This window comes from Macrosteles quadrilineatus, unplaced genomic scaffold, assembly GCF_028750875.1.
Source record: "Macrosteles quadrilineatus isolate MER2022 unplaced genomic scaffold, UCM_ALF_1.0 Scaffold_4__1_contigs__length_99947679, whole genome shotgun sequence".
Classification (NCBI taxonomy): Eukaryota; Metazoa; Arthropoda; class Insecta; order Hemiptera; family Cicadellidae; genus Macrosteles; species Macrosteles quadrilineatus.
Genome location: NW_026542597.1, coordinates 8,100,006 through 8,118,290, shown reverse-complemented (window position 1 = coordinate 8,118,290; position 18,285 = coordinate 8,100,006). Strand labels below are relative to the sequence as shown.

General features: G+C 29.7%; 1 protein-coding gene across 1 annotated transcript in view; it reads left to right on the top strand.

The window, feature by feature from the left end:
• Window positions 1-18,285, top strand: part of LOC128993370 (neuroligin-1-like) — a 108,106-nt gene that overhangs the window by 76,216 nt on the left and 13,605 nt on the right. The window contains exon 3 of the mRNA XM_054417230.1: window positions 15,472-15,769. Coding sequence (XP_054273205.1) covers window positions 15,472-15,769 — 298 coding nt within the window. The remainder of the gene's footprint in view (window positions 1-15,471; window positions 15,770-18,285) is intronic.

Sequence of the window (18,285 nt, the reverse complement as noted above, 5' to 3'; positions counted from 1 at the left end):
AATTCATAAAAAATATGAACGTATTTAATAGAAGAATGTAATCTACTAGAAATGTACAGAAATAAACACGTTGTCTTAACGTTGTTCTGTATCCAAATACATAATATTTGGATAAACCCATGGACAACGTAGGTTTTGGGAAAAATTAAAATGTGTTCTTAACAAAGAATCAAATAATGACAGCTACCCCGCTCTGAGAAACAACAAAACAAAGTCTTCTATTGACAAATTCCCCTTGAGAAGGGTCGTCGTGGTTCAAAGACCTCCAATTATCTCACCTCTTTGAGCTTGACAACCTTTCCTTGTTAAAAGAGGACCAATAGACCGTTTTTAAAGGAAGAGGAAATGTTTAGACATTGTATTGCATTTTTGTGTAGTACTTATAGTGTCAAGCATCTATTAAAATATTTAAAACGTAAGAAAATTTATTTCCTAAACTACAAATTTGCAAAAAAGTTGTAATTGAAAATCTGTCAATACCTAATTTTAAATAAGCAAGAGACGTTTACAGAATAGATTATTTACAGGTAAGTTTTAAATACAGATTATGATGTGCATTGTTCTTGTGTCATTGTTGTTGTTGTGTTTCATTTCCCACCATCTTCCTATTTATTTTCATTGATTTTAGTTACCATAATTTTTGTACAGCTTATGATGTAACTACTTATACCTGATAGCTGTTAATTTTTATAGACTTTTTAAAGTTTATTTCAAATAACATAAACATAATCTTTGGTTATCATTAATCTCAATCCTAGCTCCAATTCCATTGCATTGATAGACTTATCTTACGTAACATGATAATTCGCAGTCAATTTGTTTTGACATTTTGCCAATTACCATAATTCTAGGGTTCGGTATACAAACAACTAGTTAATGATTGTTGATTTGTTATATTTAAATTCGTATACAATAAGTAACCAAGCATATTTATTCATTAATCTTTTGAGAAAGTTTATTTTTTGATTTATTAAAGCTACTATGAAACCGATTCTTATTTAAGGTAATCTAAGAACGGTTTAACTAATAATAGTGGCCAAAATACCTTATTATGAAAATCCAATTAATTTGATAGCCGGAATCAGGTATTTAAACCACTATTATTAGTTATTCTTTTCAATCTGGAGGATATACATACTACAATGAAGTAAGAATGGTTCGTTCATAAATATAGAAATTCTCAATGTTCCAATTATAAAAATATTTAGGCTTCTTTAATGATTTCAAAAGTAGACTAAAAAAATTTACGATTTCATTTTGTCTTAATAATAAGTATGTTTTATAATCATACTATTAATTATAAGAATCATACAACTTGAAATTACAGTACAGACTTTACAATGTAAACGTTAAAAATGAACTTTTAAATCAGTTTCATTTTTTGGAGACCCAGCTAATAAAAAACGTCAATTGATAAACAAAAGTTATAAGAAAAACTGTTATAATACTTTTGGAGGACTGAAATAATAATTTGTTAATATTTTTATTCGTACATTCAAATCTAAAAAGAGTATTCTTAAAATTAAAGAATACCTTTCTTAATTATGTGTAAGTTTAATTACTTTAATTGTAACACAACAGAGGTACAGTTAAGTACCTAACGTTACAGCCATTAAGGAAATTACATGTTATCCACCTCCCTTCGGACTGAACCGCTTATAATAGCTCTATGGGGGACTATGTTGGATCTAGTCGGTTTGTTAAGTGTAAACCTTTAGACGATGATGAACAATTCATATAACATAACTTTTAAAGTGAAAAATAACACTTAATTAACACTGTACTAAATAATACGGCTTTAGCACCGTAAAGTATTAATCAGGCAACTTTTTTCGTAGGGAAAATTAAATTCTAGCACGTACAGTGAAGAAACAGTTAGGCGCTCCCTTGTTAAGAACAACTCATGACCACTTAACTTCTGTATTTTATGTATTCATTCAAGTATCAAATTCTTGTGTTCTCATACTACTTTATAGTTTTGATAAGAATTTTTATTTAAGTCTGCTAATATAATTATTTACACAAAAAAACCTTTTAATGGATAGTCTTGGTATACAACATTTTTATTAAAATGTTTCCTTAGCTTGATTTGAAATTATTTTCAATTTCCATATAGAACTTATAAACATTTGATCAGAAGGTTAACTGCACCTGGGTAAGATAATACTAACAGCAGCTAAGCCAAAAAAATCTAATAGCTTATTTACTATTAGGGGAGATTTGCTGGAAGGAATTTTAAATTTAAATCTTTCTAGATAACGTTATTATTAATTGTTTCAAAATTATTTTGAAGGTATTCAGTGATTGTTGTAGGACAATTTAATTCTACGTACGCCAGTTTAGCATTGCAAATGTTTTTTTTTATTTTTATTTTCTGGTAAAAAGAAATTGCTATATTATACTTTAAAAATGTCACACAACTTAAAATTGGACTATTGGAAAAATTTGATTATTAAATTGTTGTTGTAACTTTGTATAAAACTATTAAGGTGGGTCTAGTTAAGTTTAATAGCTCGTAACAACATAGTGCAAAGAGCCGCAGGCAATATGGACGTAAATTATGGGAGACCCCATTAGGAGAAATGGTTGACAAGGGTAGGCAATTGATGCTCGGATCCTTTTAGCATATGACTGACCTTAAATGTTCCTTTGGAATACATACAGCACATATATTTTAGGAAAAATATTCTATGTTTTGGCATAACACATTTAAATGTCAATTGTGATAAATTAAGGAAGAAAATTACAAAACAAAGATCAAGAGATATACCGTAAAAGGTTTTGGGTGTTTTTAGTCTTGGTTTTGAGCTGAAATATAAAACATATTTTCATATTTAAATTTATATTATAGAGAACCCTGATGTAAATTATAGCAAAGTTGATATAATTGCAGATAAAACTGCGTTTTAAAACTTAATTTATATCTTAAATTGATTTTAAATTATCAAGCTATATGATTTCATTTAGAACCAATTTGTTGAAACAATATGAAGTTAAAACTATCAAAGCTGTAATTATAAGCAAACAGCCAAGCATATTAATGGTTCGTTAGAACACCCGGTCTGGTTTAACCGTATCGTATAAAACATTTATTGAACTGAACTCCTAGTTTCAAATTAAGTTGCACATTTATAGGTGAACTATTTGCTTTAAACATTCCTTTTGTTTTACATCAATTTAATTCTTTACAAAACATGCTAACTGCATTTATTAATACCTACAGTGTAGAAAGGGAGCACCTAATAAATGGAGGTGTTGGTTTTCATTTGGTGCCATTTTACTTTCAGCGGTACTAACCTTTCTAGACTATAAAAGAGTATTATACTCATTGTATTTTACGTTAAATTAAAAGCAACAACTTTAATGACCACAAATCCTTTAAATAAAATAGATGTGAGGCAACGTATTGGCAAAATTCTCTCGGGAAGGGTTGGTCAGGTTCAATGTACTCCAATTACTCCAATCTCTTGAGTCTGACACCTTCCCTTGTTAAAAGAGGACCACAGGACTCTTTCTTTGTAAATTTTCTTTGTATTTAGTAAACTGTCGTCCACAAATTATTGGGCTTATTCGTACTAAGAAATAACATTAGTTAAAGCCATTCCTATTAAGTTATTAAAATAACAAAAAAGGTACTTTGTTACTATTAAAACTAGTACATCAATTATATACTAGTCCTTGATACTCTTTAAAAACCTGTATGTCGAACAATATTTCAGAATCCATTTTTATATTTTATTCTTTAGACGAATACTATCAACCCTAAACTAATATTGTTGGTAGCAATCAGTTTATCACTAATTTAATTGGATCAAAAAAGATCCAGGTTGAATTATAAAATTACTAACCACCTCTTTGTTTAATTTTTGAGTAGTCTGCAATCACTTAAGCATATAATTAACCTCTCATTTACCTATTTGTTGGTAACCCTTTGTAATTTGATTAAACAAATATCATATTATATTTTTTTAATATAAAGCAATATATTACAAAAATCTAAACATGATTCATTATAACATATTTAATTTGCAAACTTATGAAGGTATACTTTGCAATCACAACTTCATTAGGTACCATAATAAAACCAACGTTCACAGGACTTTTATTATATCCTCAAAATACGATTAAATACATAAAATTAAGTGCAAGCTACTCAGAGACCTAAAGGTAAGTAAATAAGCATACAGCCAAGGGTAATCAGAGGATATTGAATGTTGTACGTCTAAACACCCCCCGTAGGACTAATCTGTATATTGCTGTGCTGGGACTGTGAAGAGACTAATGCCAATACTTAGTGCTATGTGAGATATAAGATTACCCTATGCGTAGAAATATGTTTTGTTATCTATCTTTCTAATTTTTAACTTTATATAAACATACCATATAAAAGTGAAGGGATGTAGCTGGGTGTTTAATGGCAAGGCTGTATAATATAATATAATGAAAATATAAAGATGTGAAGAGATATTTATCCTTTTAAAACAAATTAAAATCTAGCATGCTGCGACGCACTTTTCCTGCACTGGGAAAATATTGTTCTTGCGGTCGCCGTTTGCCAAGGATATCTCAGCTTACAATGGCTGGGTGAAACTCCAGGGTCTGCGACAAGGGAACCACTAAGCTAAAAGCCGGGTCTAACCGGTATAGAGCTGGCTCATACACGGGCACTGTGAACAAGTAAAAAACAAGTTACCAAACAATCGTGCAATAATCACCACCAGACCTACACCGATTCTCCACTCTCCTAGGGGGTCGTTGCTGACTACGGAACTCGGGTTTCGTCCTAATTATCCAAAATAATTACTTCAAGTATCAAATATAAATTTTTTATAAGTCTGGTCTTTGTTCCACAAATATTTTATACCGTTAGATTTGCCGTAAAGTTGTTTCTATAACTGAAGCGAAATAATACTTTAACACAGGTAGAACACTGATGGGTTCTAGGAAACCGGTTCTATAATCAGAAAGAACAAGACCAAATCATGCATTTTACATATGAGTTTCCTTCTAAATAGAAAAGTATTTTTAACAGTGTTTCCCAAAAACATAAAATCATTATTTTACTATATATGATCAATATAAATTTTCTATTTGTAATTTGCAAGTATAATTTACATTTTCATAACAACCTCAAAGTAAAAACATAAAAGTATAAACAAGTAAATATTCTTAATTGAGAAAAGTATGAAAGTTAGGGGATTTAGGGAAAATTAACTCGAATGTCTAAGCTTAACAACTATACTGCAATAGCCTGCATTATTCGAGTTTACAATGGTAAAATTCCATTAGATTCCACTTGATCTTTAGAACCAAAAAACACCTTAGTAGGCAAATCTAGTAGTTAAAGGAAAATCTTAAGCGAAATTTCTTTTCAATAATATTATTGCTTTTTTAGCTACTAAAATTAGCTGATTCTATTCTATAGCAAGAACCATTTCGTAAAAGCCTAAAATCAAGGACTGCTGGGTTCACTTTTTAACCATAAAATATCTACCCATTTACTCATAAATCTTTCTTTGTAAAGGTGTATTGGAAATTTGAATTTTACGTATAAAAAATGACTGTATATAAAATTTGAATAGGTTCGGATTAATTAAGCGGTGTCATACTAATAATATAATCATAAACCACCAATTCGATACTAAAATTATTTAAATCAAGACATTTAATGAAAATTCCCCTTACAAATTCCCCTAACAAAATGCGGTGTAGTAAAATTTATCATCTTTAACTAACGCTGCTATGTTCAGGAAGGTCTAAGTAATGTATTCTCTTATCTTTGAATGTTACATATACACAATGTATACACACCACTCTAGGGGCAAACCCGGCCTTTGTTGTTAGTAATAATACAGCTCTACACAATAGAGGAGATAGCAGACTAAATAGCAATGGGTAACCTAAATGCTTACATTTATATGAGTACGTAACTCAGCCAAATTGGTTTGATGAAAAAAAAAAATAAATCACTGGTTCCTTACAATCTTGAGACAAACGATTATTTTTCTTACACACTACTTCTTAAACTTAATGTAAGTTACGTTACTTTGATTATCTCCATTGAATTAAAAGACTATAACTGCATGTTTCAGGCGAACTGTCACCTAATAATAATAGACATTTACTTTACTTATTATTTTATTGAAAAGAAATGAAATAAATCAGAATACCTAATAATTTTTTTATCCCAGTACTAAAGACAATTTAAAACAATCTGAGCATACCATACTATATTGTTTCTAAATTTGTCCTAATAGTATCATGGAATTAAACATTATAAACAACAGTTTTTCAATAGGATCGCATGAATCAACTATCTTAAGAATAATTATTAATTTAACGTAAACGATAAGTTTCACTTGATAAAGCTGACCACAGATATTATCACAGAAGCTATTAAGGTTGAGTATTGTGTTTTAAAGCCGAGCTGGGAATCATAAAACTTTTTCTTAGGTCAAGGATAAACTCGGACTAATGTACTTGTTCAAACGTCTGGAAAATACAATAATTTAGCTTGGATATTAAACTTAACACCAATGAACATAAAAAGTAAAAAGTAAAAAGTATAAAAATTGGTATTTAAAAATTTAATGTTAGATTATTTTTTGAAAAAATAAATGAAAATTATTATTCTACTTAATTTAAAATAATACTAATATTTACAAGGTACTACAGGGGAAATGTTTGTTATGGTAAATTTTTATATTTCAAAGAAATTATTTGAAAAAAAAAAACAATTTGTATAATCAGTATGCATTCAGTTTAGTTTATCAAGAGCGCATATTTTCGTATTAAGAAGCGATCACACTAAACGGGTAAGTTTGTTGTAGGTTAATTAAACATTTCTTTTCGTCTTTCACAATTGTTTGTTTTTGCCTTACCATATTTGACTTAAATCAAATTTCCTCAGAGCAATTGACAATATTTTGATGTAAAAGATTATCATAATAGTAGTTTACGCAACGATTGCGTAAATATAGTGTTAATGACACGAGTAGAAATTTAAGGTTCGAGCCTAGGCGATTGCCTTAAAAACTTCTTCGCGTGCTGCGTTCACTAATTTACCTACAACAGTGTTTTTTATTACTGAAAGTCACTACTCATAACTTCTTAGAGAGGTTATGTTTTCGTTTATAACCTCTCATTGCCACTGACAGTGATGCAACGAAACATTTTACAAAAAACCAATTGCATCACTCAACAATTAAATTGGCCTGAACAGCTGATTAGTTGAAGTTCGAATCATTACAATTTTACTTCTTCTCTCTCAATCCTTGAACCTTATTTTTTCGTTACCCGTGTTGTTAAGTGTAAAACTATGCTGATATGTCTAAGAACTGAACTTAAACGGCTACTAAAAAATAATAAAAAAAAGTCGTAGGTAAAATGTTTAAGTAAGCTTTAAGGTGTAAGACTTTTACGCAATTTGAAATTAGTTACAAAGTTAAAACCATAATGAATAATTCTATAAGATAGACAAACTATAACATAGATATAAACAAATATTACATTTTAAAGCACACCCATCGTACTTAAAATATTACATATTTAAACACCAACAAATCCCGTCGTTATTTATTATTTATTTTATTTTATGTGGACTACTGCATTATAAAAAGAGGCTGGAGCGTAATTTATAAGGGGTTCGTTTAAACATTAATCTTCGACACCTATTGTATTTCATCGCCCGGTGTAAAATACGAGACGAAAATCATAATATGATTTAACGAATAAAATTTACCTCTCCTCTCTTAAATATTTTGTACACAGCTTATATACCACAAAACCTCGTATTACTGAATCAAGCTAGTTAGATTAGTACTATTTGTTATAGCAAAATTAATTGTTTTTCAAGTTATTTCTTTTAATGCTCAATACCTTCATGCGATTTTAACTTGTTCATTATGTTTTTTTTTACCGTGTGATAAATTAAAAAGTATATAAAGTTTAAAAACTGTTCGTCAGCAGTTTTAATTAGGTTCTCAAAAGAACTATTTGAAGGAAATTTATTGACATGAATAACACATGTTTCTACTATTTAGGAAATTTTATTCCGGGATCTCATGTTGTAGTCCTTATACTCACGTTAACTGTATTTATTATGGTTTTAAAGTACAATTCTTGTAATTTGGGTACCACTTTAATCTCTTGTTTATATAAATCAACGAAGGAAGCCATTTTTCTTATTAAAGTGTTGGTACATCCTTTAATTAAAAATAGTACACAAATTTTTTGACACTATGAACGACGGATATTAGTACTTTACAGATTTTATTTACTTTTAAAAATACAGTGTTTTCTTTATTTTTGGGGTCCATAACGAACACATCAAACTCATTTGAGGCTTAAAGCCAGAACTTAAGTACTGAACGTAAGCAAAAGACACATCCCTCAGCTCATATAATTTTCAAACAGCTTTCCATCCGAAACTGCGATATATTATTCATTCTCAGACACATCTCAAGACTAATGATACTTCATTCTGAACTGATGTTTAGGCGCGATAGGCTAGTAAATTTCATTTCGCACACCCTATTTTTTTATTGTTATACTGCAAGTGACACGTGTTGTACATTAAATATACCACTAATAGATTTAAGTTCATGAATTTATGTTTGATATAGTGAACTTCTACATTTAAAACATATTTAAAGTTATAAATAAATTGTGTAAAAAACTACACAACCAAATACAAGAATGTGTGTAGCCTATACATGTCTTAAGAAACTAAAAAAATATATACGTGTATGCGTTAAGAATATTAAGGAATCATAATTGATTTTTTTAGACTTTCTTATTCATGTAATTTAATTAATTGTTTCAACTTTTTATATGAGTGCCTTATCTTATTCATATATAGTACAATGCAAATTAAGTTTACAGGCAAAGGTGTTCCATTTATCGATTAATGTTTTTCTGATGTGAAACTCCTTCAACCGTATGTTCTATAATTTAATAACAACGGGAAAATACGGAATGGTTCTAAAACGTCGTATACATTCAACAATGCAACTTTTGCTATTACCTATTAGGGATAAATATTTTTTTTGTGCTATGTAACAAGCCTTATCAGCAATGTTATTAGGAGTTGTGTCTCGGGTACACCGTAAAAAAGTAAATAAAAGTCCGAATTAGTTGGATTTGGTGAACGACTAAGGATAAGACAATGGAAACCCAGTAAAAAGGAACCTCTGTCTTCGTCTGTAATTGGAGTTTGAGCGGGATAGAGTGTCATCCTTCTTTTGATGAAAGGTTCTGTAGCTTGGTAACTCTTTTAAAGTATACTAGACATTTAATTCTGTTACTAGTTAGTTTTATGTATATTTTTCAAAGTTTTATACATAAATTTATATGAAAATCGTTTATATTAATCAATAGCCCTTAATTGATTTATCTTATTGCTTTGGTGTAATTTAAACGGCTTAACACTTTTCGCATGCAACTTAAATAATTATTTCTGCAATGGAAAATCGTTGTAGTAGAACAATCATGCTTGATACTTAAGACTAGCTATCACATGAATAACTAGAACTAACTACCTGCTATAAACTGTAATAATTGTAATAATTATTGTAATAACTGTAATAATAATAAGTAACTTGGTTTTTAATAAGCCTTGTTTGACGATCTCTGTGATTATTGATCGTCAACATTTCAACATAAATCCACTAAATTTAATTCGATTTATTTGGTCAATAATGCCATGATACACACATAACTACCCTTATTGTAATAAGAAATTAACAGCTAAAAGAATGGCCATATTAGAAGATTGTAATTTAATTATTTTCTTTATATACCATCTTATACTAAGTACAATAGATTAACAGAGAACGAAGCGCAGGTTTTTCAACAGCTTTTAAGAGTAGATTACGCCGTAGGAGATTTATAGCCTAGAAACACGCCCCTGATAGTGGAGAATTTACCAATAATGGTTTAAGTCAAGGGTTATTTCTTTCTTTTGTTAATGGTTGTGCGTGGCCTTTACTTTGCTTGTAAATAATGTTGGGCCGCTGAAACCGATCTACTTATGCTTAACGAAATCATTTTTGTTCAAGCGTTAATAATTAAAAATGTTTTTATTTTATATTCTTAGTAATATTTAGAGTCTTAACTTTTAGATTGAAGTATTGAAATTAACACATTATTGGATCTATAAGATATTATTGACAACCCGAAGGTTTTAGTGATTTGGACAGTTATGAAACTTGAATTATTTTGCAGGTTACGACTTTATGAATGTATTAAAACAATATTGTTAAATAATAACAACGATGTATATTGCCTTCTAAATTACCATTTTTAGTCATTCGATAATACAAATAATTAGTTCTAATTTGAATAAAAATATAACCTCGTATTTATTTGGGTAAACTTTGGACAACGAATTCCTTCCTTACTTGTAAGTACAGAAATTTTCAATGATATCCTCTCCTTTTTAATTTAGAACCCAGACTGTTCATTACCTTATGGAATTGATTTTTTGAAATATATTTTACAATATTTCGTTCTTGTCTCATCATAAATGGAACTTATAAAGCAATATTTAAGATTCATTTATGTAAAGGAACCGATTAGAAGGATTATTTACCGTCTGAAAAATAACGTCATCCATCAATATTGTATTAAATCCTTGGGGCGTTATATTATTATAACCTTACTGAATCAGGGTCTGAAGAGGTAAGGCTATATAATAATTTGCTCTACATAATCTATCATATTACACACTGATATAAGTTATTAATTTATATTAAAAACATTGCTAATTTTAATTAATGGTTAATACGCAATTCAAGAACAGACTAATGATAGTGTAATTTAGTTAAAGAATTATCAGTATTTATACAGTATAACCAAGTTGGATGGATTTAAAATAAAGAATGATATAGCGGTTGTGACATAAAATTTAATAAATTTATAAAAGGTATTAGTATCACTGCAGTTATTTGTAATTTATTGGAATTATTTGGCTGAAAACAAATTAGTATATTACATTTCAAACATAATATACCGAAATGATACTGTTATTAAATATTTTTTTGTAATATCTCGAAACAATGATATACAAATTAATTGTGAAGGGCCATAATGTTCTCCCTTATCAAACAGGCATAATGCAATTCTCACAATGAATACCTCAAGCTAGGCTATTGTGTGTGTGATATTATAGTAATTTACATACAATGGAGCAAGGTAATTAATTGCTTGTTGTACTATAAACATTCTGATCAATTTAGCCAAAAAAATACTTCCTATATTGCAATGAGTCAAATAGTTCTTTACATTTATTTAGCAGTTCTACACGTTTTAAGTTATTTGTTTATATCTTTTAGTTGCTTGATTTAGTAGCTTAAACAAATCATATATTAGTAACTTGTAGTATATTGGTAACTAAATTTAGTAACTATTATCTTATTTCAGCTTTAGTAGCAAACTTTATAAGGATAAATACAACAAGCATGGATCTTGTAACGGCCCGTGTAATACAGCAAAAAGTTAAATGAAATGAAATAGAATCTGGAATATGTATATTATTCATTGGTTTTGTTTTGGATTTTGTTACATGTAATTCATAAACTCGTGAAAAAAATAGATAGAGACTAAGTGTAAAACATAAAAATTTATTAAATAAACTAGAAAAACATACTAGAGTGCTATAGCACTATAAATATTGACAAAGACTCACCCAATAAAAAATAACACTTAAGTTTTGACCCGAAATATGCCCAACTTTATTCACGTTTGTACAGAACACTTTAAAATTACTCGTATACAAATATTTTTTAAATACAGTGTAGTATTTCTTATTGGATTCAAAGTCTTATATCTAGAATGAAGTTGTTAAATTCCCGGAGCTCATTTGTTTCAGACCCGCTTGAGTACTTGGGAGGAATGTTTTATTCATTTGCTGCAGTAGCTCACTATTTAGGAACCTTCTGTTTAATTATATTTTAAATGTTGAGAAATCCTCACCATTTCATAGTCATCACATCCCTTTAAAGGTAATGGGTTGGGTTAATTTATTGTTTAAAGATTAAAATAAAACGAGGTGATGATTTAAAGATGTCTTTTAAATTCTTTTTTCATTGTCACTTTTCTAAATTACATTTCACTTTTTCAAAGAAACTGTGATCACTCAGTCGTCTGTATTGACCGAATTCTCCATCTTAGTTAATTCTGAGTATTTTTAAAATGTATTCAATAAATAAATTTAGGATTTTCCGACGATGGTTGAATTATTTTTATGAATAATATGTTTATGATAATATGTTTATAATATGTATGTATGTATAATATGTTTATATGTTGTATGAATGATATGTTTTTTACACTTTGAGGTAATCATACATCCCTGAAGTATCCGTGGATTTCACTTTATCTCAGCTTTTCGTAAAAATAATATAAGTTTCCAATTATTACAAATTAAATACAAACCTTTCTGATATTCTATCCAGTTAATTAAAATATTGTTTCTAATGGTTGTTTAGTTATTTCTTTTACATTTAAACATACCCATATAAAACATCTCATAAATAGAAACTTATTACATAAAAAGGAACACATTTTTTGGCGTTGATTACTAATGTACGTGCATAAACAATATTGTAATTAATTTGTTTATGGTGTTTCATTAGTTTAAATAAAGAACATGCACCTAATAATTTAACATTCGTTGATCGTACTGTATAAAAGGATAACATTTTATATCGGGAAAATACTCTTCTGGGTGGAGCAAAGGTTGAAAAAACAAATAAAAGCCAAACTGAAGCTTCGCAGCCAAGTGACAGGTGGTGATTGAATATAAATCTGGATAAACAAGTCATTTTGAAAATGTGGCAGAAGGATCGGCTGAATAACAGAAGCATCTTGTGTATCTTACTATGAGTGAAAGAGTCGCATTTTAAATTATGTTTAAAATGTCATAATATTTCTTTTAAATAACTTACCTTTTGTGGTAATAATTATCTTTTACCTTAAGATCTTTTTACAGTTGTGTAATTTATTTTTGAATTTATTTATGTTACATTTAAACCATCTGTAATAGTTTGAATCATTTTGTTCAATGTTTATCAATACATTATTTATTTTAAAACGTCTTTTTGAAAGCAGGATAGATCATACATAAAAACCATAATCCAAATAGGTATTACTAATTGTTTCTAATACCTTTATCATAATTCATATTGTCTTTTATTGGTACTAATTTTATAAATAGGTCAATCAATGAAAACCTGTTTACATCTGTTAAAGAAAACATATTCTGTGGCCCAAGTGTTGTGTGACAAAAAATTTAGATCCTTTGAAATACAAACTATCAGTGTGTTGCAAATAATAAAAACACATTTGCCAACTGTTTAGGAAATTACGGTCCTTTTTAAACAATGAAAATATATAACCTTTTGAACTTCTTTGTTAAAAATGGAGTTGGTAGAAGTTATGAGTAAGAATGTCATCAGGGATTTCTTTTCTCTCAACTCTCCAAGCTCATATATTTTGGAGACAGCCGTTCCGCCGGTAATAGGATGAATTATTTATCGCTATCCAAGGCTGAGATCCTTACTATAATCCTTTCTAAAAACTGTTATTAAGAGATTTGATGGTCATTAATAATATTCAAAAGCGTATCTACTTTCAACCAAAAGAAAACTATACTGATAATTTTTTAAAATTATGAAATAACATTTAAATGTACATCAAATCACGTGAACGTAAATTATCAAACTCTTAGTAAACCAAATATAAATATTTAAAATTTTAATTTAAACAATTAATGCTGATTAAACGAATACTGACCTCCCTAAGTATCTGAAATTTAAGGTTCGTATACTCTAACAATATATAGAACTGCTTGTCATTCATCGTTAAACGTGTCTTTGAAATTGTTTAATTTGAACAAGACTATGAATCATGGGACATGAAAACTTAGTTCATAATATGAATGCATGAAAAATACTGCGCATAATATGTTGTTCAAAATATACTATGTGTATTTGTTGATAAATACCAGAGAAAATAATAGTCGATGGAACCATTATTCATTAGTTATTTTTTTTACTTATGAGACAACACTTATAAAAATATTTACCATGCAAGGAAGGTCTTTTCAAAATTGAATGCAGCGAGCCAACTGAATGAAAAGGTCAGAAGAGAAACAAAAAGAGGAAACCCCGCAAAGTTCGTAAACGAATGTTAAATGAGCAACCTCCCTTCGTAACTGGCCTCTCCGCTTTATAAATATGGACACATAATCGTTTTTGTGTAACCCTAATTTGTGAATTCATTTACAATTCATATGAGGCTCTAGTGTTTATTGAATAATTTATAAAATATGTTAAAATGAGTTTGTATTGTACATTTTAATCATTAACTTGATTCCAATCCTGACCTCAATGTTATTGGTCTGAATTACTCCGATTCTTTTAATTATTTTAGTTTTAATTCTGCCTTAGCTTGAGCTTTAACCACATTTACCGAAAGGAAACATAGTTGAATAATTATTTTAAGGGGCGTGCCATTGTAATAAAATCCTTTTCTCTCTTAGTTTTTGTCACTGAGTTGATATGCTAGTAACCATCCATAATTTGGTTGCTCTTTCAGTTGTTAAAACGTTTAGTTAAAACATTAGCACATTTAGTTAAAACCTTAGCATAGTTGGCAGTAGTTTGTGATATTCACTACTCTCGTTGCAGTTATTAACTGGTCGGATATTGTCTGACAATCAAAAGGTTGCCAGTTCGATCCTACTCAAAGGCAAAATCACTCTAATGGTTCAAATTTAGACCCAGCAATTAATTGGCTTTTAACAAGTAATGTAGACGCAATTTAAGTCAGTAGCAAAGGTTTCGTCTAATCTATATCTCACGTATTACTTACTCAAAATAATTTACCTTGTGGATCAGTATCGTAAAAACCCTACCTACCTAGGAAGATTTTTCTATGACTGACTACAACGTTGACATTGGAGTAGATTGTGTATAGCTGAAGTCAAAATTAAGCTTTTTAGTCAAATTCATTGCTCATGGCTATATCCAAGTGTCAGACAGGAGTATATGTAAGCTGGTCTTATGGATAAAGCATGTGTCTATTTATTAGAAGGTCACCAGTTTGATCTCGAGAAAAGCAATGTCCGTACTAAATCCAAATTAGACCAAACAAACTTTGATCATCGGGCCTTTAAAAGATCCATAAAATATCCATGCTAAAAAGCCCGTCTTATTTTAGTCAGCCACAAAGCTGCCCCAATCGTTCAACAATCATCAATAACTCATCACTCCTGGTGTTAGACGACGTTAAAATCAGGTTAAATACAATGTAAATTAACATGTATATTCTAACATCTTCACCAACTTTCATATAGGAATCCGAAGTCTAGTTCCACTCATAAACAAAGATATAATCCACGTAGTTTTCATTGTTTCAGGAATATCATGAATTCTGCAACCGATAACATTGTTTAATTGTTTTTAACAGATTATCCACGAACTAAACTCTCGCCACTTGGAGCCTGTGGAGTTATTCCTCGGGGTACCGTACGCTGCCGCCCCAGCGCGACTGACCCCGCCCACTCCAGCGCCACCCTGGGCGGGTACCCGGCTAGCGGACTCTCTGCCGCCCGTGTGTCCCCAGCGGTACCCCGACATCAGCAACATGACTGCCGCTCTACAGAGGATGCCCAAGGATCGCTATATGTTGCTGAGGCGTCTTGTGCCTCTGCTGGCGAACATGAGCGAGGACTGCCTCAACCTCAACATTTACGTGCCTGCCAGTGGTGAGTATTAGCCTTTAGATAATTGAGTAAGCATCAGATCTATATGGACCATCTTAGCCACATTTTTATCAAAATATAACGTGAATGATATGAATGTTTCACTGCCCTAGTTACTTGTCACTCATTGTTCATAGCAAGTTGGGCTATTTGGCTTAACAATTTTCCCCCCAAAGCTATATATATTACCAGTTTTTTTTTTATTGTAATGCATCTATCATTGATAAAATGGAAGAATTACCTTATCCAACCACAGTTGCTGGTATGACAACTAGTTTCGTTCCTGAGAACATCGTTAGGTTATTGTATTCAACCACATTATCGATGGTTATCATCAATGGTAGGTACTAGTTGTCATACCAGCAAATGTGGTTGGATAAGGTAATTCTTCTATTTTATCAATCATATATTCCAAACAAGGGTCACAATGAATAACGTATCTATCATACTCAAATGTAACAATGTAGTTGGAACTACGTTACGGTAGTTAGCACGAGTACCTTTTAATTATACCCTGCTTTTACATTAGTTTTACCTATTACCTTGTTAGGTATAGAAACATAGTAAAACAATTTGCTGACAAGATCCCACGTTGCAAAGGTAATGTGTGATATAATTAATGCATGAACAGGTTTTCAAATGATACAAGAAGTCAATAAAAACATTAGGTAATATAGTTATTACTTGGTCAACATTTATAGTTAAGAGAGATAATTTTAATTCAAGCTAATTTTTAATGAAGTATTTTTAGCAAAGTTTAAGATTAGTTATAACAATTTCTAAGGCCTAATTAATATTATCATAACAGAAGCATACACTTAGTCAACTAAATAGATCTTTCTATTATATTTTGATCGTAAATGTGGAAAATGTTATTATTTTAATCATTATTGTTTCACTATTCATAAAAATATAACTTTATTATGAATCGTGATCAATAGAAGTACTTCCTGTAATGAAAAAAGAGAGAGAACGAACATCATCGTTGCGGAAAAACTGCTGAATTGGTTGAACGAGTTATTTAAATGGAGCGTTCTTTTAAGCTCTTTTTTAAACAATATTCTGAATGAAAAAAAAAATAATAATAATAATTTACGGATTGACGTTTTGATTTTATTTATTACGAAATGAAATTATATTAATAACAATGAAGATTCTATTGACATTTTTTTCACTAAACAATCTTTAATTTTTTTATAATGTACTTTCAATGAAGAAAACCGCATTCTCTATACCAGATAGGGTTCGGAGCTGTGCCTTGCAGAGACCCGTCAACCAATGTTTGCACTTGTGATCTGAGTCCACCTTATCTGTAAATGCATAAAGATATTAAGTAGGGTAGGTTTTATATAAGTGGTTACATGTAACTTAATTTTAAACTCTATCCACAAGAATGCATTTAAGAGTTAGTTAATGAATCAGTAAACAGGTTTTGCGTCTAGAATAATGTATTAAGTGCTAGTTTCCTCATATGAACGCTTAACTCTAAGCACTTGCCTAAGTGAAATGGGCTGAAGCTTACCTAGAACATAATCTGCATCAAGCCTGTAACGTTGTTAGTGTAATGCCGTGTTTCCTGTGACAAGGATTATGTCATGTTCTGAATATGTCGTCACTTACTTAATCTCCCTACATCATCCTGCAGCATTTTCTATTTTATTCGTTATAATTGTCTATTTCATTGACAAGGACACAATGCTAAACCAATAATGAAGTATATACTCATAAGTCATTTTACTTTATTTTTCATAAAGGTTATTTTAATAGAGTGTTTTGTATTAGATTTACCATAAATTATTATATATAAGGTTGTTTAAAACATTGTACTTTGGAAAAAAATAACTGTCTCAGTATCCAAGAAATTAAATTAATTAAAAGTAATTTATATATAAGTATATATAGTTTGTTCATTAGATGCTATTAATTTATTATTAGATGATGCCGTAACAGATTGTTATATAATTACTAATGTCAATAAAAAAAGTAGTATAAGAAGCAATTTATGAACAATTATTTATCATATAAAGTTATTTCCCTTAACCAGAAAACGAAATTTATTATACAAAATAAGAGTTGATAAGGTGGGTGTTTCGATATAGGTTTATTATGATAATGTAATATTTGGTGACGGTGGAACAATAATACTCTGAAACCATTCAGGATATTTGAATACAAAACATATTACCGTAACGCAATACATATTTAAGATGTTTTAGTATGTTAGGGTATATATTTAAATATAAGAGTATAAGGAGTATTCTGCTACATTTAGGGGCACTTTTTATTTAACATGAAAGATGTAAACAACTAGGTGTTATGTATGAGTTCTCAGTATTTTGCTGATTAACACAAAATTTATAATATATAAAAAATTTATAAAAGAGATAAATCTTAACAACAATACTTTTTACTGTCCCATTTGAACATCTAGGCCTACTGCAACGTGAAAACTCTAAATTTCCTGATTAACTTGTAGCATGAGATTCAGACTTTTGAACTGATTTAAGGCAGAATGAAAA